We start from the raw sequence: 26,139 nt of genomic DNA on the forward strand, positions 1-26,139 counted from the left end.
TATAGAGTTACATTTCTATCACCTGTATGCCCATAGTAGAGGTCTGATATCTCCCAGGGGGCACAGACTCCCATCAGACCTCTACTATGGCCATACAGGTAGGTATAGAGTTACATTTCTATCACCTGTATGCCCATAGTAGAGGTCAGATATCTCCCAGGTGGGACAGATTCCCATCAGACCTCTACTATGGCCATACAGGTAGGTATAGAGTTACATTTCTATCACCTGTATGTCCATAGTAGAGGTCAGATATCTCCAGGGGGGACAGATTCCCATCAGACCTCTACTATGGCCATACAGGTAGGTATAGAGTTACATTTCTATCTCCTGTATGTCCATAGTAGAGGTCAGATATCTCCCAGGGGGGACAGACTCCCATCAGACCTCTACTATGGCCATACAGGTAGGTATAGAGTTACATTTCTATCACCTGTATGGCCCATAGTAGAGGTCAGATATCTCCAGGGGGGACAGACTCCCATCAGACCTCTACTATGGGCCATACAGGTAGGTATAGAGTTACATTTCTATCACCTGTATGCCCATAGTAGAGGTCAGATATCTCCAGGGGGGACAGACTCCCATCAGACCTCTACTATGGCCATACAGGTAGGTATAGAGTTACATTTCTATCTCCTGTATGTCCATAGTAGAGGTCTGATGGGAATCTGTCCCTCCTGGGAGATATCTGACCTCTACTATGGGCATACAGGTGATAGAAATGTAACTCTATACCTACCTGTATGGCCATAGTAGAGGTCTGATGGGAGTCTGTCCCCCCTGGGAGATATCTGACCTCTACTATGGACATACAGGAGATAGAAATGTAACTCTATACCTACCTGTATGCCCATAGTAGAGGTCAGATATCTCCCAGGGGGGACAGACTCCCATCAGACCTCTACTATGGCCATACAGGTAGGTATAGAGTTACATTTCTATCTCCTGTATGTCCATAGTAGAGGTCAGATATCTCCCAGGGAGGACAGGCTCCCATCAGACCTCTACTATGGCCATACAGGTAGGTATAGAGTTACATTTCTATCTCCTGTATGCCCATAGTAGAGGTCAGATATCTCCCAGGGGGGACAGACTCCCATCAGACCTCTACTATGGCCATACAGGTAGGTATAGAGTTACATTTCTATCTCCTGTATGTCCATAGTAGAGGTCAGATATCTCCAGGGGGGACAGATTCCCATCAGACCTCTACTATGGCCATACAGGTAGGTATAGAGTTACATTTCTATCACCTGTATGTCCATAGTAGAGGTCAGATATCCCCCAGGGGGGACAGATTCCCATCAGACCTCTACTATGGCCATACAGGTAGGTATAGAGTTACATTTCTATCACCTGTATGACCATAGTAGAGGTCAGATATCTCCCAGGGGGGACAGACTCCCATCAGACCTCTACTATGGCCATACAGGTAGGTATAGAGTTACATTTCTATCACCTGTATGTCCATAGTAGAGATCAGATATCCCCCAGGGGGGACAGATTCCCATCAGACCTCTACTATGGCCATACAGGTAGGTATAGAGTTACATTTCTATCACCTGTATGACCATAGTAGAGGTCAAATATCTCCCAGGGGGGACAGACTCCCATCAGACCTCTACTATGGGCATACAGGTAGGTATAGAGTTACAATTCTATCACCTGTATGCCCATAGTAGAGGTCAGATATCTCCCAGGGGGGACAGACTCCCATCAGACCTCTACTATGGCCATACAGGTAGGTATAGAGTTACATTTCTATCACCTGTATGTCCATAGTAGAGGTCAGATATCCCCCAGGGGGGACAGATTCCCATCAGACCTCTACTATGGCCATACAGGTAGGTATAGAGTTACATTTCTATCACCTGTATGCCCATAGTAGAGGTCAGATATCTCCCAGGGGGACAGACTCCCATCAGACCTCTACTATGGCCATACAGGTAGGTATAGAGTTACATTTCTATCACCTGTATGCCCATAGTAGAGGTCAGATATCTCCCAGGGGGGACAGACTCCCATCAGACCTCTACTATGGCCATACATGTAGGTATAGAGTTACATTTCTATCACCTGTATGCCCATAGTAGAGGTCAGATATCTCCCAGGGGGGACAGACCCCCATCAGACCTCTACTATGGCCATACAGGTAGGTATAGAGTTACATTTCTATCACCTGTATGACCATAGTAGAGGTCAGATATCTCCCAGGTGGGACAGACTCCCATCAGTCCTCTACTATGGGCCATACAGGTAGGTATAGAGTTACATTTCTATCACCTGTATGTCCATAGTAGAGGTCAGATATCTCCAGGGGGGACAGATTCCCATCAGACCTCTACTATGGCCATACAGGTAGGTATAGAGTTACATTTCTATCACCTGTATGTCCATAGTAGAGGTCAGATATCTCCCAGGGGGGACAGATTCCCATCAGACCTCTACTATGGCCATACAGGTAGGTATAGAGTTACATTTCTATCACCTGTATGACCATAGTAGAGGTCAGATATCTCCCAGGGGGGACAGATTCCCATCAGACCTCTACTATGGCCATACAGGTAGGTATAGAGTTACATTTCTATCACCTGTATGACCATAGTAGAGGTCAGATATCTCCCAGGTGGGACAGACTCCCATCAGACCTCTACTATGGACATACAGGTAGGTATAGAGTTACATTTCTATCACCTGTATGTCCATAGTAGAGGTCAGATATCTCCAGGGGGGACAGATTCCCATCAGACCTCTACTATGGCCATACAGGTAGGTATAGAGTTACATTTCTATCACCTGTATGTCCATAGTAGAGGTCAGATATCTCCCAGGGGGGACAGATTCCCATCAGACCTCTACTATGGCCATACAGGTAGGTATAGAGTTACATTTCTATCACCTGTATGTCCATAGTAGAGGTCAGATATCTCCCAGGGGGGACAGATTCCCATCAGACCTCTACTATGGCCATACAGGTAGGTATAGAGTTACATTTCTATCACCTGTATGACCATAGTAGAGGTCAGATATCTCCCAGGGGGGACAGATTCCCATCAGACCTCTACTATGGCCATACAGGTAGGTATAGAGTTACATTTCTATCACCTGTATGTCCATAGTAGAGGTCAGATATCCCCCAGGGGGGACAGACTCCCATCAGACCTCTACTATGGCCATACAGATAGGTATAGAGTTACATTTCTATCACCTGTATGTCCATAGTAGAGGTCAGATATCCCCCAGGGGGGACAGACTCCCATCAGACCTCTACTATGGCCATACAGATAGGTATAGAGTTACATTTCTATCACCTGTATGTCCATAGTAGAGGTCAGATATCTCCCAGGGGGGACAGATTCCCATCAGACCTCTACTATGGCCATACAGGTAGGTATAGAGTTACATTTCTTTCACCTGTATGTCCATAGTAGAGGTCAGATATCCCCCAGGGGGGACAGACCCCCATCAGACCTCTACTATGGCCATACAGGTAGGTATAGAGTTACATTTCTATCACCTGTATGCCCATAGTAGAGGTCAGATATCTCCAGGGGGGACAGACCCCCATCAGACCTCTACTATGGCCATACAGGTAGGTATAGAGTTACATTTCTATCACCTGTATGTCCATAGTAGAGGTCAGATATCTCCCAGGGGGGACAGACTCCCATCAGACCTCTACTATGGCCATACAGGTAGGTATAGAGTTACATTTCTTTCACCTGTATGTCCATAGTAGAGGTCAGATATCCCCCAGGGGGGACAGACCCCCATCAGACCTCTACTATGGCCATACAGATAGGTATAGAGTTACATTTCTATCACCTGTATGCCCATAGTAGAGGTCAGATATCTCCCAGGGGGGACAGACTCCCATCAGACCTCTACTATGGCCATACAGATAGGTATAGAGTTACATTTCTTTCACCTGTATGCCCATAGTAGAGGTCAGATATCTCCAGGGGGGACAGACTCCCATCAGACCTCTACTATGGCCATACAGATAGGTATAGAGTTACATTTCTATCACCTGTATGCCCATAGTAGAGGTCAGATATCCCCCAGGGGGGACAGACCCCCATCAGACCTCTACTATGGCCATACAGGTAGGTATAGAGTTACATTTCTATCACCTGTATGTCCATAGTAGAGGTCAGATATCCCCCAGGGGGGACAGACCCCCATCAGACCTCTACTATGGCCATACAGGTAGGTATAGAGTTACATTTCTATCACCTGTATGACCATAGTAGAGGTCAGATATCTCCCGGGGGGACAGACTCCCATCAGACCTCTACTATGGCCATACAGGTAGGTATAGAGTTACATTTCTATCACCTGTATGTCCATAGTAGAGGTCAGATATCCCCCAGGGGGGACAGACCCCCATCAGACCTCTACTATGGCCATACAGGTAGGTATAGAGTTACATTTCTATCACCTGTATGACCATAGTAGAGGTCAGATATCTCCCGGGGGGACAGACTCCCATCAGACCTCTACTATGGCCATACAGGTAGGTATAGAGTTACATTTCTATCACCTGTATGCCCATAGTAGAGGTCAGATATCTCCCGGGGGGGACAGACTCCCATCAGACCTCTACTATGGCCATACTGGTAGGTATAGAGTTACATTTCTATCACCTGTATGCCCATAGTAGAGGTCAGATATCTCCCAGGGGGGACAGATTCCCATCAGACCTCTACTATGGCCATACAGGTAGGTATAGAGTTACATTTCTATCTCCTGTATGGCCATAGTAGAGGTCTGATGGGAATCTGTCCCCCCTGGGAGATATCTGACCTCTACTATGGACATACAGGAGATAGAAATGTAACTCTATACCTACCTGTATGGCCATAGTAGAGGTCTGATGGGAATCTGTCCCCCCTGGGAGATATCTGACCTCTACTATGGACATACAGGAGATAGAAATGTAACTCTATACCTACCTGTATGGCCATAGTAGAGGTCTGATGGGAGTCTGTCCCCCCTGGGAGATATCTGACCTCTACTATGGGCATACAGGTGATAGAAATGTAACTCTATACCTACCAGTATGGCCATAGTAGAGGTCTGATGGGAGTCTGTCCCCCCCGGGAGATATCTGACCTCTACTATGGGCATACAGGTGATAGAAATGTAACTCTATACCTACCTGTATGGCCATAGTAGAGGTCTGATGGGAATCTGTCCCCCCTGGGAGATATCTGACCTCTACTATGGGCATACAGGTGATAGAAATGTAACTCTATACCTACCTGTATGTCCATAGTAGAGGTCTGATGGGAGTCTGTCCCCCCTGGGAGATATCAGACCTCTACTATGGACATACAGGAGATAGAAATGTAACTCTATACCTACCTGTATGCCCATAGTAGAGGTCAGATATCTCCCAGGGGGGACAGACTCCCATCAGACCTCTACTATGGACATACAGGAGATAGAAATGTAACTCTATACCTACCTGTATGGCCATAGTAGAGGTCTGATGGGAATCTGTCCCCCCCGGGAGATATCTGACCTCTACTATGGGCATACAGGTGATAGAAATGTAACTCTATACCTACCTGTATGTCCATAGTAGAGGTCTGATGGGAGTCTGTCCCCCCTGGGAGATATCTGACCTCTACTATGGGCATACAGGTAGGTATAGAGTTACATTTCTATCTCCTGTATGTCCATAGTAGAGGTCAGATATCTCCCAGGGGGGACAGACTCCCATCAGACCTCTACTATGGACATACAGGTAGGTATAGAGTTACATTTCTATCACCTGTATGCCCATAGTAGAGGTCAGATATCTCCCAGGGGGGACAGACTCCCATCAGACCTCTACTATGGCCATACAGGTAGGTATAGAGTTACATTTCTATCACCTGTATGCCCATAGTAGAGGTCAGATATCTCCAGGGGGGACAGACTCCCATCAGACCTCTACTATGGACATACAGGTAGGTATAGAGTTACATTTCTATCACCTGTATGCCCATAGTAGAGGTCAGATATCTCCCAGGGGGGACAGACTCCCATCAGACCTCTACTATGGCCATACAGGTAGGTATAGAGTTACATTTCTATCTCCTGTATGTCCATAGTAGAGGTCAGATATCTCCCAGGGGGGACAGACTCCCATCAGACCTCTACTATGGCCATACAGGTAGGTATAGAGTTACATTTCTATCACCTGTATGCCCATAGTAGAGGTCAGATATCTCCAGGGGGGACAGACTCCCATCAGACCTCTACTATGGACATACAGGTAGGTATAGAGTTACATTTCTATCACCTGTATGCCCATAGTAGAGGTCAGATATCTCCCAGGGGGGACAGACTCCCATCAGACCTCTACTATGGCCATACAGGTAGGTATAGAGTTACATTTCTATCACCTGTATGTCCATAGTAGAGGTCAGATATCTCCAGGGGGGACAGACTCCCATCAGACCTCTACTATGGCCATACAGGTAGGTATAGAGTTACATTTCTATCTCCTGTATGTCCATAGTAGAGGTCAGATATCTCCCGGGGGGGACAGACTCCCTTTAATAGATTAAACATTCAGCGATACCAAATATGTTTATTTATGTATTTTTTCCTTTATTTTTAGTAGTAGAATAGTGGGGGCCATTAGAGTTTAGTTTTTGTTTTTTAGTCTTTTATACTTGAACCTGCAGTCGTCTGATCGCTTGTTCTGTCCACTATATTACCACAGTATTACCAGCCACCGGGTGGTCTTCACAGGAGCACTGTCTTGGCAGGCAGAAGGGCCTTCAGCAAGCCCCCCGGCTGCTGTGGGAACCCATCGGCCCTCCACGATCTTGTCATGGGGGTGGCCGCCGGGCAGGTGGATCGCCTCGCTCTCATACCGCGCACCTTAAATATCGCCGTCAGCGATTGACAGTGGCGTTTACGGCTCCTCCGCTGCCGCTAGATGCAGATGTCGGCTCCTGAGTTCAGGGACCTGACATTGGACATACCAGGGCGACCAATGTCAGGAAGGGGGTAAAGGGGTTATCCAATACTGTAAAAGAGGGCCGAGGGTAGTTCAGCGCGTCTCTTTCTTTTTCAGGATCTCTGAGGATCTACGACTTTGCAGGGAAGGTTCCTCTCGTTGACATGAAGTTTAAGCAAGGTGGCACCGCCCTGACGTGGGCTCCTCGCATGGTCAGATCCTTGTACATTGCTAGGGCGCCGTCAGACGGGGCGAGATCGGACTGCAGTGCTCGGACTGGCCGGCGGCTCTCACAACCCAAGCGTGACAGCTGCATAGAAATATATGAGGCTTTTGGGAGAGCCGCCGGCCAGTCCGTGCAGCAGTCATTCTCTGTGTTTTCCCAGCCTCCCGCTTCCATCCGTTCACCTTCTTCTGTTTTGCAGGTGAACCCAAAAGGCGGCTTGTTTGCCATGGGATTTGAAGACGGGGTCGTCCGTATCCTGGAGGTCTACAATGCCTTTGGCATGAGGCTCATGGCGGCACGAAGCGGCACCCAGGAGGCCGCAATAAACCTGAGACAAGCCTTCAAGCCGCACAACGGTCCGGTCACCGCCTTGGCATATGAGCGCAATGGAGAGATCCTTTCCACAGGGGTAAAAGCTGATTACTGCGTGAAATTCCACACACCGGCACACTCCCAACAGATTACCGAGGATCCCTTAACTCGGTCACAGGTCGGGTGTTATTCAGCCGGGGACATAACTCTAAGCAGTGACCAGAGTCTGCTCCTATCGCTGCCGTTAAGCAGCAGTTAAGTGGTTTGTGAAAGTGTCCATCACGGTATGATGGGTTATCACGGCAGCCGGGGGCTTACTGTAGACCCCCTATTGCTGCCATCTTGGTCCTCTTATAAAGCCTGTGGCTTCATAGGAGAACATTATTGCAGTACTGCAGTAAAGCATTGCAGTATATAGTACAAGCATCACAGCTTGAAATCCCCTTGGAGAACTAAAAAAAAAAATTAGTTAAAAAAGTAGTTAATATTTTTGTTTTTTTTTCTTAATTTAAAAAAAAAAAAAGTTAAAGAGGCCTTTTCCCAATTCACAACAACAACCACAACAACAACCACAACAACAACCACAACAACAACAACTACCACAACAACAACAACCACAACAACAACTACCACAACAACAACAACCACAACAACAACTACCACAACAACAACTACCACAACAACAACAACAACCAAAAAGCGTCTATAAAAGTCTGATCTACCAGAATATAAAATGAATTAACCCAAACCCTAAAGAAAATAGATAAATATTGCACTTCCCCAAGAACGTCGCATGTATCTTAAGATGGGACCAATAAGAATCACAGCTCAGCGCAATAATAAAGTCTTCCTCCGCTCCATCACTGGGAAAATATAAAAGTTACGGCTCTCGGGAAGAAGAAAAACAATTTTTAGTTAGTTTTTTTTTTTTTAAAAAACTAATATAAAAAAAAAATCTATAAATGTGACCGCGGTGTGATCATTGGCGGCAGAATCACGGTACTGGGTCATTTGTATCCTGAGGTCAACACAGGAAGAACCAGATTACTTTTTTTTTTTCTTCATTTTCTTATTTTTTTTTTCCTTTTTACTTCCAGTCTTCAATACACTATTTGGTAAAATGAATGGCGTCATACAACTCCTTCAACAACAAAAAAAAGAACCCGTTATATGCCGATGTGTGCGCAGAAAAATAAAAAGTTATGTCTCCTGGAAAAAGGGGTGGAAAAACACAAAAGTGCAAAAAAAATGGAAAGTGGCAACTTCCTTAAGGGAGTTAAAGAGTTATTCCCATCTCCAAGATCATATCCCAATATAAAATAATAATATTAGCAAATACCTCTAAATGTAGTATAGTTCTTCTGATAACCAATGTCACTTACCTCATGTGGAGGGCGTTGCAGTAGCTTAGGTATCCATGGTTACAACCGCTCATATAGTGACAGTTAGTTATTTAGTTGCTAGTGGTTGTAACCATGGATATCTAAGTTAAAGCAATGCCCTGTACATGGGGAAAGTGACATAGCGAATCAGAAGAACTATACTACATTTCTAATTGGAAGTATTTGCTAATATTTTTATTATTTCTCCTACTACACATTGGGATAGGATCTTGGAGATGGGAATACCCCTTTAAGTGTAATGAGTACTTTTTTTTATAGTAGTTTTTTCTACCTTCAACAGTACATCCCCCCCAAGGCTTCAAAACGAATCTGAATGTGTACGGACATGGGATCCAACAGGGGGAAATTCTGCAACCTTTTAAAGAGAAATATGGATGCAGCTCCGTCTGTGACTAGAGTATGAGACATGGTGTATATGGAATAGAAATGCTGCCATAGAGACAAGAAGAGCTTCTTTCTATACATCGTGTTTTATGCTCTAGTCACAGACGGAGCTGCATCCATATTCCTCCCTGGTTATTATGATGGGTTATACTTTATAACCGGAGCAATAGTAATAATCGTCTCTACTTCCCGCCTGCAGAGTCTGGACAGGACCGTCTTCTTCTTTGCGGTCGGCGACGTCTATGAACCTATCGGATTCGTGCGTCTTCCAGGACCGGTCCGGGAACTACACTGGTCTCCGTCCTCACATGTGAGTCGCGGCTCAGTCATTGGACGGTTCATTATCCAGACATATAGATCTTTACACTCCCTGCTCCATAGGTCTTTACACCCCCACTGCAGCTTGTACGTTACATGCATATGAGTCTGGAAGTGCATTGGGGGCGTGTGCTGTAAGTGCAGTGACACACCCCCAATGCATCTCCAGGGTAATTTGCATGTGACTTCTGAGCTTGATTTCTCATCTCTGACACATCAGATCGATACAAGACAGGGACCATTGTTATCGTTGTACTCACAGCTATATAACTAGTTTCTAGAGTTGAACAAAAAGATTTTCAGGACCCCCATCCAGACTTCCATGTCAGGGCCCCTTGTAAATATTAGGCTCGCATGATATTGCACCAGGCCTACTAATCAGGAGAGGTGCCAGGAAAGAGCAGCAGGTAGGTGGAGGATTGCAGGGCTCTGGCCAGGAAAGAGCAGCAGGTAGGTGGAGGATCGCAGGGCTCTGGCCAGGAAAGAGCAGCAGGTAGGTGGAGGATCGCAGGGCTCTGGCCAGGAAAGAGCAGCAGGTAGGTGGAGGATCGCAGGGCTCTGGCCAGGAAAGAGCAGCAGGAAGGTGGAGGATCGCAGGGCTCTGGCCAGGAAAGAGCAGCAGGTAGGTGGAGGATCGCAGGGCTCTGGCCAGGAAAGAGCAGCAGGTAGGTGGAGGATCGCAGGGCTCTGGCCAGGAAAGAGCAGCAGGTAGGTGGAGGATCGCAGGGCTCTGGCCAGGAAAGAGCAGCAGGTAGGTGGAGGATCGCAGGGCTCTGGCCAGGAAAGAGCAGCAGGTAGGTGGAGGATCGCAGGGCTCTGGCCAGGAAAGAGCAGCAGGTAGGTGGAGGATCGCAGGGCTCTGGCCAGGAAAGAGCAGCAGGTAGGTGGAGGATCGCAGGGCTCTGGCGGCCATGGACTAACCCTGTGGTCCCCCAGATTTGGCTTCTCGTCTCTGCTGGTCTCTGTAGTAATATTGTCCTTAGGTCCCTTTAGGCCGGAGTCACACGACAGTATTTTGTCTCTTCCAAGAGAATCAGGCCGCTCAGAGTGTGATCATAGTGAGCTCCGATTTACTCAGATATGGAGAAGATGGAGAAAAAAAATGTCTTCATCTTCTCCATTGTGTCAGTCCATGAAAATCGGAGCTCACTCAGCTGTCGTCCCAGTGCAGTCCAATATTTCCCACAGACTCATTGACTTACATGGCCGAGTGCAGTCTGAATAGCAGATACAACACGGGCATGCTGCATTTTTTTCGGACATGTGCACGGCCCCATAGAATAACATTGGTCCGGGTGCGGACCGAAAATACACTCGCCTTCACGAGCACTTACAGGGGGAAGTCCACACCGAATTCACGCCGGTAGACACAGGTCCAGCTGTGATCATCACATACCACCTCTGTGGGGCGCCGTGACTCTTTCTGCATTTTCCACCCTCGGTTGCAGGAGCTGAGCACGCTGCTGGTTCTCTGTGACAATGGATTCGCCGTTCAGATCCCGGCCCCGGCAGTGGACAGGACAGACCCGGTTTCCACCTATGAAATCCTCAATCTTCCCCTAAGTTACTTTAGATTCCGCAGCATCAAGTCAAAGATTGAGGTAAGAGCTCGGCGCGGACCCTCCGGCCACATACATGTTACATCCGGCCTGGGGGCGCGTTCCTGCGGCCATGACAGGGTGCAGTATGGCGGTATGGATACATGTGTGCGTCTTCTTTGGGCGTCTTTTGATTTTAGTGGTCGGGAAGGTTTTTTAATGCACCATGGACGACAATGAAGAAAGCTGGACTATAGAAGACGACGAAAACTCTGATAATCACCTGTGAGATCAATAATGCATCAGATTATGGCAATGAATCCGATCCTGAGATCTCAGGGGTCTCGGCGCTGTTTTTGCTTTGTGGCCCCTTCATAGTCGGAGTCTTTGGGGTCCCAGTGGTGGGATCTAGCTATATCTTATCACTTTAGGTGTGATATTTGTCACCCGCTGTTCCCTCTTGTCTGCTGTACAGAGGGAGGAGCGGCTGGATCACATACGGAAGAACCGGGAGCAGAAGATGAAGGAGCGGGACGCCTGGATACAGGAACAGAAGGAGCGCGGAGTGGAAGTGTCAGAAGACGACCTGCCGCCAGTCACCGATGATGAAGAGGAGAAACTGCCGGAGATCTATGTCCCAGAAGAGCCCAGTCCCATCCTGTGTGGTTTCTACGCCAGTCCCGGGAAGTTCTGGTTATCCCTGGTAAGAGTCATGTGGCCCACCATCATCACCACCACCACCACCATCGTCATCACCACCACCACCATCGTCATCACCACCACCACCACCATCATCATCACCACCACCATCATCACCACCACCACCATCATCACCATCACCACCACCATCATCATCACCACCACCATCATCACCACCACCATCATCACCACTACCATCATCACCACCACCATCATCATTATCACCACCACCATCATCATCACCATCATCATCAACACCACCACCACCATCATCACCACCACCATCATCATCACCACCACCATCATCACCACCACCATCATCATCACCATCATCATCAACACTATCATCATTATCACCACCACCATCATCATTATCACCACCACCATCATCATCATCACCACCACCATCATCATCATCACCACCATCATCATCAACACTATCATCATTATCACCACCACCATCATCATTATCACCACCACCATCATCACCATCACCACCACCATCATCATCATCATCACCATCACCACCACCATCATCACCACCACCATCATCATTATCACCACCACCATCATCATCACCACCACCATCATCACCATCATCAACACCATCATCATTATCACCACCATCACCACCACCATCACCATCATCATTATCACCACCACCACCATCATCACCACCACCATCATCACCACCACCATCATCCTCACCACCACCATCATCACCACCACCATCATCATCATCACCACCACCATCATCATTATCATCAACACCATCGTCATTATCACCACCACCATCATCATCATCAACACCATCGTCATTATCACCACCACCATCATCATCACCATCACCATCATCACCACCACCATCATCATTATCATCATCCGTCTGCTTGTTCTGTTCTCTGCCCTAATGTGTGTGTCTTCTCCTCTCCGTCAGGACGGGTATGACTCCGGGTTCCTCTACCTCTGTCAGTTTTCTGATGCTGATGGACAAGTTGAGGATCCGTCTTTGAGGAGAGACGAGCCGGTGCGAGCTCTGCCGATCGATAACACCAGCAGCAATCCTATCCACAAAATGCACTTCAGGTAGAGGACCTCTTCTACTTACATCCAGACCACGTTCTCCAGTCGCCCCGTCAGGGACTAGGTCGGCAATATCAGAAATATAGCCAGCCTAATGATTATGGCCACATGGAATCTGAAGCCCCCCTTGGTAAAGGCCATAAATTATCAGTAAGTGACACGGCCCGTATCTCTGGAGCCGTATGGACGATTTAAAAAAAAAAAAATGAAACGGAAAACTCAGAGGAGCAGCAGGAATAAAATAAAAGCAAGCACTGCCCACTTCTGACCTGACAGGTCCTATTTAAAGGGGCTCTCCAATGCAATCTAGATGACCCTCTCCATGACTGTCCTATCTCTCAGATTCTTATACTTATGGAGCCTCAGATGTTTTTTCTTATTCACTTTCTTTCCGTCTTGTTCTCAGCTCCAACAAGCAGCTTCTGTTCTGTGGGATGCAGGACGGGGCCATCAGGGTCTACCCCCTCCGGCCGAACGACCCTGCGCTCGAATCCATGGGCAATTACTGGTCTCTCGGGGTCCATGATAACCAGTACGGGGCCATCCAAGCCATCAGCTCCAGCTTCGACAACCAGTATCTCGTCACCTGCGGAGCCGACGGGAACATCTTCACCTTCAGCATCCTCTCCATGGAGGACATCGAGCGAGAGCTGAAAGTGAAGAAAGCTACAGTGCCTTCTCCCAGGGTGGGCTCCATCATGACGCGGCGCCTCGCGAGGGCCACTGAGACTTGTGCAATGATCAGATACTGCCCCACATAGGCCGGATCCCGGCGTCACTGATATCTTTGTATTTTACAGCTACGCCTTGATGAAGATCGGCCGGCGGAGGACATCGACGATCCGGATGCTTACAGGTGAAGACCCATGTAATGTATTGTTATAGCTCATTACACCATCAGATCATTACTCCATCAACACCAATAGTCAGACTAGATCATGTGATGGTAGCATGATGTCCGCGCTGATGAAACACCACCCCAGTCTCATGGCTGGTCAGTAGACTGGAGACCGCTGCCTTGTTGCCTCTCCTTTTATGAGTCCACTGTGTGAATGGAGCTGTACTGAGCACGTGTGACCACCTCTTCTACAGACAGTGAATGAAACGGTGGCCGCACATGCTCACTATGGCGCGTCATTGGAGGACACAGAAACCAGGGGTAATATGCTGCCACCTGGAGGCTGACAATAAGTAATACATCTGAGAAAAAAACATCTCTCCAACATGCTGCACCCGTCCTGCTGACACCCAGCTGTTCTGCTTAGCTTAGTGTCAGGTAGGAGGCAGACACTGGGCCGAGCGTCAGACCTGTTTTCTCCTTCTGTTTTTCCGGCAGAAACTAACTTCTCTCTCTAGTCATCCTGGTACGCCCATGCAGTGGTCTGACCGCCTATACGGCTACCATTGTATGATGGATTCAATCTGTCATGGCAAAATATCAGGCTCAGCTTACTCCACCCTTACTTCCGGCTCATACTCCTCCAGTTACTTGGTCTTCAGTCCAATCTTGGCAGAGATCTTACCTTTGTGTCTGTCTTGGCTGAAGGGTAATGGAAGCTACAGATATTCGGTGGTTACCGCAGAGATTTCTATTCTTCCTTCTGTAATACGGTTATTAGTTTTCCCACTCCAGTGACTGCTGTAGGACGTCCCATGGTTTCTGTGTCCCCCAATCAAGCGACCGAGAAAAATACGATTTTTGGTACTCGGCTGTAAAATCTCATTCTCATAGCCTTCATTGGGATCACTGCCCCCTCCTTTGTTTAAGTGGTCTTTGTTTTGGTGAGTGTCGGCAGGTCTAAGTGTATCCTCTTAGGGAGGAGATGACTTTTTTTTTTCTAACATGTATTCTTAGTATCAGCCACCAGGTGGCAGCATCTTACCCCCCCCCCAATAAAAACTATGAGAAAGATTTTACAGCGAGTACCGAAAATTCTTTCATTTCCCCCTTTACTGACCCTCGGACACAGTCCTCTTGGTGGTTCATGCCGATACTCCCATCACCCCTGAGCTCTTCGGTGACACTTTTTTGATATCTGACCATATTTAATATGGATAATTAAATCTCTCAGCTATATGGCTTCATACAGTATTTGCATACTTGTCTCATGATCCTTTTATTTTTGATTTTCTTTTACTTATTTGTACAGATGTACCCTGAGAAAGGCCAAGACGGGCCAAAACTTTTTGGGTCTATCAATAAGTTGTCTTTCATCGATATTGGTGTGCTGAAGTTTTTCTTCAGTGACTCTAATATCGTGGAGCTGTCAGTGCCACGTTTGATGTCCTTCCTCTTGGCATTCGGACGGTCGCTGCTCAGAATTGACGCCAATGTGTTTCTTTTCAGCATAGAAAATGCCAAGCAGAAGCGCCAGCACGACCGGCTGATGAAGGAGGCAGACAGTAAGAAGGCCGGCAGGAGGCGAGAGCTGGAGACGCTGAGGACGCGTTTCAGGCAACTACTGAAGAAGAACACGGTGTTACCACATCACCTGCAGCTCGGCCGAGCGGTACGTACCAGACACCGGAGAAGACCCCTGGGCAGTGATATGCAAATACTGGTGGTCTCGCGTGTGTCGACTGGCAGGAAAATCCTATCCGGAGGTGTCCTGCAGTCCAGACAATGGAATAATGAAGATGGACGACCTCTTTACGGTAGTTTTCTCACTTGTATCGTGAGGAGCTTTGTAACTTTCTGATACTTTTTTGATTCTATAACTTCCAGTTTTGGGACCCGACAGACGTCTGCGCTCGGTCTTCTAATGAGCCTTGAACATTATTGTTCTTAATTGAACACGATAAAGGGGAACTTTCAGCCTCCGACTGTTCTCATTCACTGAAAGCAAGCAGGGTTAATAGAAACGCAACGCACTTCGGAAAGTTGCAGAATTTTGGGGTGTATGATAAATACGGTTCATTCCCACAAGACTGGAAATGACTGATATCGAGAACCCCATACAGGTCCTTGACATCGACGGTGGTCACACCAGATCTTAAGATGTCAGAGATGAACGTGGTCCACAAAGAGACCCCACAACCTGCGCTTCCTCGTTCTAGGAGTTTGAGATGGACCCTAGGATCCGTGAAGAGATGGAGCGGCAGACGTCAGAGAGGGTCCGCACCGCGCTGAAGGAGCTGGCCTGGGAGCAGGAGAAGCACAACATAGGACTGAAGAAGCTGCAGGCTCGGTAAGTGGAAACCATGTCCCTGTCATCAAACCCTCACCATAAACATGTCCGCGACCGTATTTGTTGCACTACGTCTGTGTACTTAGGCGACATTATACACCGTGAAATTTTCTCGCTGTACGCTGTAATGTTCCCATAGACCCAATTCGCCAGACGAAGGCTAAAAGTGTATTCTGGCCCCTCTTGATGTGTATGGCCCCTCTTCAGGGTATATGGCACCCTTTGAGGATGTATGGTTCCTCTAGACGTATGTGGCCCCTCTTGAGGGTGTATGGCCCCTCTATAGGTGTATGGCCCCTCTATAGGTGTATGGCCCCTCTTGAGGATGTGTAGCCCCACTTGAGGATGTATGGCATCTCATGAGGTGTATGGCTCTTCTAGAGGTATGTGGCTCCTCTTGAGGATGTATAGCCCCCCCTTGAGGATGTATGGCCCCCCTTGAGGATGTATGGCTCCTCTAGATGTATGTGGCCCCTCTTGAGGGTGTATGGCCCTTGTTGAGGATGTATAGCCCCCCTTGAGGATGTATGGCATCTCATGAGGTGTATGGCTCCTCTAGAGGTATGTGGCTCCTCTTGAGGATGTATAGCCTCCCTTGAGTGTATATAGCCCCCCTTGAGTGTATATAGCCCCCCTTGAGTGTATATAGCCCCCCTTGAGGATGTATGGCCCCTCTTGAGGTGTATGACCCCTCTTGAGGATGTATGGAACCCCTTGAAAATGTATGGCATCTCATGAGGTGTATGGCTCCTCTAGAGGTATGTGGCTCCTCTTGAGTATGTATAGCCCCCCCTTGAGGATGTATAGCCCCCCCTTGAGGGTGTATAGCCCCCCCTTGAGGATGTATGGCCCTCCTTGAGGATGTATGGCCCCCTTGAGGATGTATGACCCCTCTTGAGGATGTATGACCCCTCTTGAGGATGTATGGCCACTCTTGAGGATGTATGGCTCCTCTAGAGGTATGTGGCTCCTCTTGAGGATGTATAGCCCCCCTTGAGTGTATATAGCCCCCCTTGAGGATGTATGGCCCCTCTTGAGGTGTATGACCCCTCTTGAGGATGTATGGAACCCCTTGAAAATGTATGGCATCTCATGAGGTGTATGGCTCCTCTAGAGGTATGTGGCTCCTCTTGAGTATGTATAGCCCCCCCTTGAGGGTGTATGGCCCCCTTGAGGATGTATGGCCCCTCTTGAGGATGTATGGCCCCCTTGAGGATGTATGGCCCCTCTTGAGGTGTATGACCCCTCTTGAGGATGTATGAAACCCCTTGAGGATGTATGGCATCTCATGAGGTGTATGGCTATTCTAGAGGTATGTGGCTCCTCTTGAGTATGTATAGCCCCCCCTTGAGGGTGTATGGCCCCCTTGAGGATGTATGGCCCTCCTTGAGGATGTATGGCCCCCTTGAGGATGTATGACCCCTCTTGAGGAAGTATGACCCCTCTTGAGGATGTATGGCCCCTCTTGAGGATGCATGGCCCCCTTGAGGATGTATGACCCCTCTTGAGGATGTATGACCCCTCTTGAGGATGTATGGCCCCTCTTGAGGATGTATGACCCCTCTTGAGGATGTATGGCTCCTCTTGAGGTGTATGGCCCCTCTTGAGGATGTATGGCCCCTCTTGAGGATGTATGGCCCCTCTTGAGGATGTATGGCCCCTCTTGAGGATGTATGGCCCCCTTGAGGATGTATGGCCCCCTTGAGGATGTATGACCCCTCTTGAGGATGTATGGCCCCTCTTGAGGATGTATGACCCCTCTTGAGGATGTATGGTCCCTCTTGAGGATGTATGGCCCCCTTGAGGATGTATGACCCCTCTTGAGGATGTATGACCCCTCTTGAGGATGTATGACCCCTCTTGAGGATGTATGGCTCCTCTTGAGGTGTATGGCCCCTCTTGAGGATGTATGGCCCCTCTTGAGGATGTATGGCCCCCTTGAGGATGTATGGCCCCCTTGAGGATGTATGGCCCCTCTTGAGGATGTATGGCCCCTCTTGAGGATGTATGGCCCCTCTTGAGGATGTATGACCCCTCTTGAGGATGTATGGCTCCTCTTGAGGATGTATGGCTCCTCTTGAGGATGTATGGCTCCTCTTGAGGTGTATGGCTCCTCTTGAGGATGTATGGCCCCTCTTGAGGTGTATGGCTTCTCTTGAGGATGTGGCCCCTCTTGAGGTGTATGGCCCCTCTTGAGGATGTATGGCCCCTCTTGAGGATGTATGGCCCCTCTTGAGGTGTATGACCCCTCTTGAGGATGTATGGCTCCTTTTGAGGATGTATGGCTCCTCTTGAGGATGTATGGCTCCTCTTGAGGTGTATGGCTCCTCTTGAGGATGTATGGCTCCTCTTGAGGATGTATGGCTCCTCTTGAGGTGTATGGCTCCTCTTGAGGATGTATGGCCCCTCTTGAGGATGTATGGCCCCTCTTGAGGTGTATGACCCCTCTTGAGGATGTATGGCTCCTTTTGAGGTGTATGGCTCCTCTTGAGGATGTATGGCTCCTCTTGAGGATGTATGACTCCTCTTGAGGTGTATGGCTCCTCTTGAGGATGTATGGCCCCTCTTGAGGTGTATGGCCCCTCTTGAGGATGTATGGCTCCTCTTGAGGACATATGGCTCCTTTTGAGGTGTATGGCTCCTCTTGAGGATGTATGGCTCCTTTTGAGGTGTATGGCTCCTCTTGAGGATGTATGACTCCTCTTGAGGATGTATGGCTCCTCTTGAGGATGTATGGCCCCTCTTGAGGTGTATGGCCCCTCTTGAGGATGTATGGCTCCTCTTGAGGACATATGGCTCCTTTTGAGGTGTATGGCTCCTCTTGAGGATGTATGGCTCCTCTTGAGGACATATGGCTCCTTTTGAGGTGTATGGCTCCTCTTGAGGATGTATGGCACCCCTTGAGAATATAAGGAATACAAAAAAACTTCAAAATCACCCCCTTCTCTCCATACAGAAATAAAGGCGCTTAAAAAATTAAGAAAGGAATATTCAGAATCGTCCGTATAAGTCCAATAAGACAGAATATAAATTGTTTTACCTGTACAGTAAATGTCATAAAGAAAAATCAATCAAAATGCCAACATTTACCCGAAAAAGGTGACCCCACGCCTCCCAAATAATGCAATAAAAATCAATATGTTGAAAAATGAGACAGTTGTCCGTCTGAGAGAATGACGACACAAGGAAAATGTATTTACGTCATATGTCGTGTCCCCGACTTTGATACGGACGCGGGCGCTGAGCCGGGCATTTTTCCCCGCACTTGATGGCTGATTTAATCAACCATCATGAGCCTTTTACAGCCGCGTGTGGATCAGAGCTCCATCGGAGGGTGATCTGCTCACAAACACTGGAGGCAGATCTCTAGGATCCCTGCAGATCTGACATCAGACCATGGTATATACCGTATCTCCATCAGATTCCGGGATCAGGTGGAATGTGACACCGTGATCGTCCGCGCAATCAACAGCGAGCACCACGTGTTCACGTACCGGCTGCTGACGCTCTCCGAGAAGTACAACAGGGTGAAGGGGATGATCGGGAAGAGACGCATGACCCGATACGACCTCTACCAGAAGGACAACGATACCCCCAAAGAAAGCCGAGACCCAGGTGAGGATCCTCCGTACAACGGGAAATAATGGGGGGAGATCTGACGTCAGGAAGGACGAGATCAAAGGCAGATGGGAATGATGTGTGATCTGCTAGGAAGGGACAGATAAGTGATCATAGAGGAGATCACTGGGGTGATTTGATGTTAGGTAAGTGATCATAGAGGAGATTACTGGGGTGATCTGATGTTAGGTAAATGACTATAGAGGAGATTACTGGGGTGATCTGATGTTGGTTGACTATAGAGGAGATCACTGGGGTGATTTGATGTTAGGTAAGTGATCATAGAGGAGATTACTGGGGTGATCTGATGTTAGGTAAGGGACTATAGAGGAGATTACTGGGGTGATCTGATGTTAGGTAAAGGACTATAGAGGAGATTACTGGGGTGATCTGATGTTAGGTATGGGACTATAGAGGAGATTACTGGGGTGATCTGATGTTAGGTAAGGGACTATAGAGGAGATTACTGGGGTGATCTGATGTTAGGTAAATGACTATAGAGGAGATTACTGGGGTGATCTGATGTTGGTTGACTATAGAGGAGATCACTGGGGTGATTTGATGTTAGGTAAGTGATCATAGAGGAGATTACTGGGGTGATCTGATGTTAGGTAAGGGACTATAGAGGAGATTACTGGGGTGATCTGATGTTAGGTAAAGGACTATAGAGGAGATTACTGGGGTGATCTGATGTTAGGTATGGGACTATAGAGGAGATTACTGGGGTGATCTGATGTTAGGTAAGGGACTATAGAGGAGATTACTGGGGTGATCTGATGTTAGGTAAATGACTATAGAGGAGATTACTGGGGTGATCTGATGTTAGGTAAGGGACTATAGAGGAGATTACTGGGGTGATCTGATGTTAGGTATGGGACTATAGAGGAGATTACTGGGGTGATCTGATGTTAGGTATGGGACTATAGAGGAGATTGCTGGGGTGATCTGATGTTAGGTATGAGACTATAGAGGAGATTACTGGGGTGATTTGATGTTAGGTATGAGACTATAGAGGAGATTACTGGGGTGATCTGATGTTAGGTAAGGGACTATAGAGGAGATTGCTGGGGTGATCTGATGTTAGGTATGAGACTATAGAGGAGATTACTGGGGTGATTTGATGTTAGGTAAGTGATCATAGAGGAGATTACTGGGGTGATCTGATGTTAGGTATGGGACTATAGAGGAGATTACTGGGGTGATCTGATGTTAGGTAAGGGACTATAGAGGAGATTACTGGGGTGATCTGGTGTTAGGTAAGGGACTATAGAGGAGATTACTGGGGTGATCTGATGTTAGGTATGAGACTATAGAGGAGATTACTGGGGTGATCTGATGTTAGGTAAGGGACTATAGAGGAGATTGCTGGGGTGATCTGATGTTAGGTATGAGACTATAGAGGAGATTACTGGGGTGATCTGATGTTAGGTAAGGGACTATAGAGGAGATTACTGGGGTGATCTGATGTTAGGTAAGGGACTATGGAGGAGATTACTGGGGTGATCTGATGTTAGGTAAGGGACTATAGAGGTGATTACTGGGGTGATCTGATGTTAGGTAAGGGACTATAGAGGTGATTACTGGGGTGATCTGATGTTAGGTAAGGGACTATAGAGGAGATTACTGGGGTGATCTGATGTTAGGTAAGGGACTATAGAGGAGATTACTGGGGTGATCTGATGTTAGGTAAGGGACTATAGAGGAGATTACTGGAGTGATCTGATGTTAGGTAAGGGACTATAGAGGAGATTACTGGGGTGATCTGATGTTAGGTAAGGGACTATGGAGGAGATTACTGGGGTGATCTGATGTTATGTAAGGGACTATAGAGGAGATTACTGGGGTGATCTGATGTTAGGTAAGGGACTATAGAGGTGATTACTGGGGTGATCTGATGTTAGGTAAGGGACTATAGAGGAGATTACTGGGGTGATCTGGTGTTAGGTAAGGGACTATAGAGGAGATTACTGGGGTGATCTGATGTTAGGTAAGGGACTATGGAGGAGATTACTGGGGTGATCTGATGTTATGTAAGGGACTATAGAGGAGATTACTGGGGTGATCTGATGTTAGGTAAGGGACTATAGAGGTGATTACTGGGGTGATCTGATGTTAGGTAAGGGACTATAGAGGTGATTACTGGGGTGATCTGGTGTTAGGTAAGGGACTATAGAGGTGATTACTGGGGTGATCTGATGTTGGGTAATGGACTATAGAGGAGATTACTGGGGTGATCTGATGTTGGTTGACTATAGAGGAGATTACTGGGGTGATCTGATGTTAGGTAAGGGACTATAGAGGAGATTACTGGGGTGATCTGATGTTAGGTAAGGGACTATAGAGGAGATTACTGGGGTGATCTGATGTTAGGTAAATGACTATAGAGGAGATTACTAGGGTGATCTGATGTTGGGTGACTATAGAGGGGATTACTGGGGTGATCTGATGTTAGGTAAGGGACTATAGAGGAGATTACTGGGGAGATCTGATGTTAGGTAAGGGACTATAGAGGAGATTACTGGGATGATCTGATGTTAGGTAAGGGACTATATAGGAGATTACTGGGGTGATCTGATGTTAGGTAAGGGACTATAGAGGAGATTACTGGGGTTATCTGATAGCTTTGTGACTATAGAGGAGATTACTGGGGTGATCTGATGTTAGGTAAGGGACTATAGAGGAGATTACTGGGGTGATCTGATGTTAGGTAAGGGACTATAGAGGAGATTACTGGGGTTATCTGATAGCTTTGTGACTATAGAGGAGATTACTGGGGTGATCTGATGTTAGGTAAGGGACTATGGAGGAGATTGCTTGGGTGATCAGATGTTAGGTAAGGGACTATAGAGGAGATTACTGGGGTTATCTGATAGCTTTGTGACTATAGAGGAGATTACTGGGGTGATCTGATGTTAGGTAAGGGACTATAGAGGAGATTACTGGGGTGATCTGATGTTAGGTAAGGGACTATGGAGGAGATTGCTTGGGTGATCTGATGTTAGGTAAGGGACTATAGAGGAGATTACTGGGGTGATCTGATGTTAGGTAAGGGACTATAGAGGAGATTACTGGGGTGATCTGGTGTTAGGTAAGGGACTATAGAGGAGATTACTGGGGTGATCTGATGTTAGGTAAGGGACTATAGAGGAGATTACTGGGGTGATCTGATGTTAGGTAAGGGACTATAGAGGAGATTACTAGGATGATCTGATGTTAGGTAAGGGACTATAGAGGAGATTACTAGGATGATCTGATGTTAGGTAAGGGACTATAGAGGAGATTACTAGGATGATCTGATGTTAGGTAAGGGACTATAGAGGAGATTACTGGGGTGATCTGATGTTAGGTAAGGGACTATAGAGGAGATTACTGGGGTGATCTGATGTTAGGTAAGGGACTATAGAGGAGATTACTGGGGTGATCTGGTGTTAGGTAAGGGACTATAGAGGAGATTACTGGGGTGATCTGATGTTAGGTATGGGACTATAGAGGAGATTACTGGGGTGATCTGGTGTTAGGTAAGGGACTATAGAGGAGATTACTGGGGTGATCTGATGTTAGGTAAGGGACTATAGAGGAGATTACTGGGATGATCTGATGTTAGGTAAGGGACTATATAGGAGATTACTGGGGTGATCTGATGTTAGGTAAGGGACTATAGAGGAGATTACTGGGGTGATCTGATGTTGGGTAAGGGACTATAGAGGAGATTACTGGGGTGATCTGATGTTAGGTAAGGGACTATAGAGGAGATTACTGGGGTGATCTGATGTTAGGTAAGGGACTATAGATGAGATTACTGGGGTGATCTGATGTTAGGTAAGGGACTATGGAGGAGATTACTGGGGTGATCTGGTGTTAGATAAGGGACTATAGGGGAGATTACTGGGGTGATCTGATGTTAGGTAAGGGACTATAGAGGAGATTACTGGGGTGGTCTGATGTTAGGTAATGGACTATAGAGGAGATTACTGGGGTGATCTGATGTTAGGTAAGGGACTATAGAGGAGATTACTGGGGTGATCTCATGTTAGGTAAGGGACTATAGAGGAGATTACTGGGGTGATCTGGTGTTAGGTAAGGGACTATAGAGGACATTACTGGGGTGATCTGATGTTAGGTAAGGGACTATGGAGGAGATTGCTGGAGTGATCTGGTGTTAGGTAAGGGACTATAGAAGAGATTACTGGGGTGATCTGATGTTAGGTAAGGGACTATAGAGGAGATTACTGGGGTGATCTGATGTTAGTTAAGGGACTATGGAGGAGATTGCTGGGGTGATCTGATGTTAGGTAAGGGACTATAGAGGAGATTACTGGGGTGATCTGATGTTAGTTAAGGGACTATGGAGGAGATTGCTGGGGTGATCTGATGTTAGGTAAGGGACTATAGAGGAGATTACTGGGGTGATCTGATGTTAGGTAAGGGACTATGGAGGAGATTACTGGGGTGATCTGATGTTAGGTAAGGGACTATGGATGAGATTGCTGGGGTGATCTGATGTTAGGTAAGGGACTATAGAGGAGATTACTGGGGTGATCTGGTGTTAGGTAAGGGACTATGGAGGAGATTACTGGGGTGATCTGATGTTATGTAAGGGACTATAGAGGAGATTACTGGGGTGATCTGATGTTAGGTAAGGGACTATAGAGGTGATTACTGGGGTGATCTGATGTTAGGTAAGGGACTATAGAGGTGATTACTGGGGTGATCTGGTGTTAGGTAAGGGACTATAGAGGTGATTACTGGGGTGATCTGATGTTGGGTAATGGACTATAGAGGAGATTACTGGGGTGATCTGATGTTGGTTGACTATAGAGGAGATTACTGGGGTGATCTGATGTTAGGTAAGGGACTATAGAGGAGATTACTGGGGTGATCTGATGTTAGGTAAGGGACTATAGAGGAGATTACTGGGGTGATCTGATGTTAGGTAAATGACTATAGAGGAGATTACTAGGGTGATCTGATGTTGGGTGACTATAGAGGGGATTACTGGGGTGATCTGATGTTAGGTAAGGGACTATAGAGGAGATTACTGGGGAGATCTGATGTTAGGTAAGGGACTATAGAGGAGATTACTGGGATGATCTGATGTTAGGTAAGGGACTATATAGGAGATTACTGGGGTGATCTGATGTTAGGTAAGGGACTATAGAGGAGATTACTGGGGTTATCTGATAGCTTTGTGACTATAGAGGAGATTACTGGGGTGATCTGATGTTAGGTAAGGGACTATAGAGGAGATTACTGGGGTGATCTGATGTTAGGTAAGGGACTATAGAGGAGATTACTGGGGTTATCTGATAGCTTTGTGACTATAGAGGAGATTACTGGGGTGATCTGATGTTAGGTAAGGGACTATAGAGGAGATTACTGGGGTGATCTGATGTTAGGTAAGGGACTATGGAGGAGATTGCTTGGGTGATCTGATGTTAGGTAAGGGACTATAGAGGAGATTACTGGGGTGATCTGATGTTAGGTAAGGGACTATAGAGGAGATTACTGGGGTGATCTGGTGTTAGGTAAGGGACTATAGAGGAGATTACTGGGGTTATCTGATAGCTTTGTGACTATAGAGGAGATTACTGGGGTGATCTGATGTTAGGTAAGGGACTATAGAGGAGATTACTGGGGTGATCTGATGTTAGGTAAGGGACTATGGAGGAGATTGCTTGGGTGATCTGATGTTAGGTAAGGGACTATAGAGGAGATTACTGGGGTGATCTGATGTTAGGTAAGGGACTATAGAGGAGATTACTGGGGTGATCTGGTGTTAGGTAAGGGACTATAGAGGAGATTACTGGGGTGATCTGATGTTAGGTAAGGGACTATAGAGGAGATTACTGGGGTGATCTGGTGTTAGGTAAGGGACTATGGAGGAGATTGCTGGGGTGATCTGATGTTAGGTAAGGGACTATAGAGGAGATTACTGGGGTGATCTGATGTTAGGTAAGGGACTATAGAGGAGATTACTAGGATGATCTGATGTTAGGTAAGGGACTATAGAGGAGATTACTGGGGTGATCTGATGTTAGGTAAGGGACTATAGAGGAGATTACTGGCGTGATCTGGTGTTAGGTATGGGACTATAGAGGAGATTACTGGGGTGATCTGGTGTTAGGTAAGGGACTATAGAGGAGATTACTGGGGTGATCTGATGTTAGGTATGGGACTATAGAGGAGATTACTGGGGTGATCTGGTGTTAGGTAAGGGACTATAGAGGAGATTACTGGGGTGATCTGATGTTAGGTAAGGGACTATAGAGGAGATTACTGGGGTGGTCTGATGTTAGGTAATGGACTATAGAGGAGATTACTGGGGTGATCTGATGTTAGGTAAGGGACTATAGAGGAGATTACTGGGGTGATCTCATGTTAGGTAAGGGACTATAGAGGAGATTACTCG

At 47.1% G+C, this 26,139-nt stretch overlaps 1 protein-coding gene across 1 annotated transcript in view; it reads left to right on the top strand.

Moving 5' to 3' along the window:
• CFAP44 (cilia and flagella associated protein 44) overlaps positions 1-26,139 on the top strand; it is a 69,676-nt gene that overhangs the window by 37,938 nt on the left and 5,599 nt on the right. Inside the window, exons 13-23 of the mRNA XM_073670866.1 lie at positions 7,079-7,173; positions 7,387-7,596; positions 9,486-9,596; positions 11,053-11,205; positions 11,618-11,845; positions 12,779-12,927; positions 13,331-13,610; positions 13,725-13,780; positions 15,272-15,434; positions 15,982-16,112; positions 19,534-19,727. Coding sequence (XP_073526967.1) covers positions 7,079-7,173; positions 7,387-7,596; positions 9,486-9,596; positions 11,053-11,205; positions 11,618-11,845; positions 12,779-12,927; positions 13,331-13,610; positions 13,725-13,780; positions 15,272-15,434; positions 15,982-16,112; positions 19,534-19,727 — 1,770 coding nt within the window. The remainder of the gene's footprint in view (positions 1-7,078; positions 7,174-7,386; positions 7,597-9,485; positions 9,597-11,052; positions 11,206-11,617; positions 11,846-12,778; positions 12,928-13,330; positions 13,611-13,724; positions 13,781-15,271; positions 15,435-15,981; positions 16,113-19,533; positions 19,728-26,139) is intronic.

This window comes from Phyllobates terribilis, unplaced genomic scaffold (assembly GCF_046119375.1).
Source record: "Phyllobates terribilis strain yellow unplaced genomic scaffold, ASM4611937v1 Scaffold_2__4_contigs__length_985480577, whole genome shotgun sequence".
NCBI classification, from domain to species: domain Eukaryota; kingdom Metazoa; phylum Chordata; class Amphibia; order Anura; family Dendrobatidae; genus Phyllobates; species Phyllobates terribilis.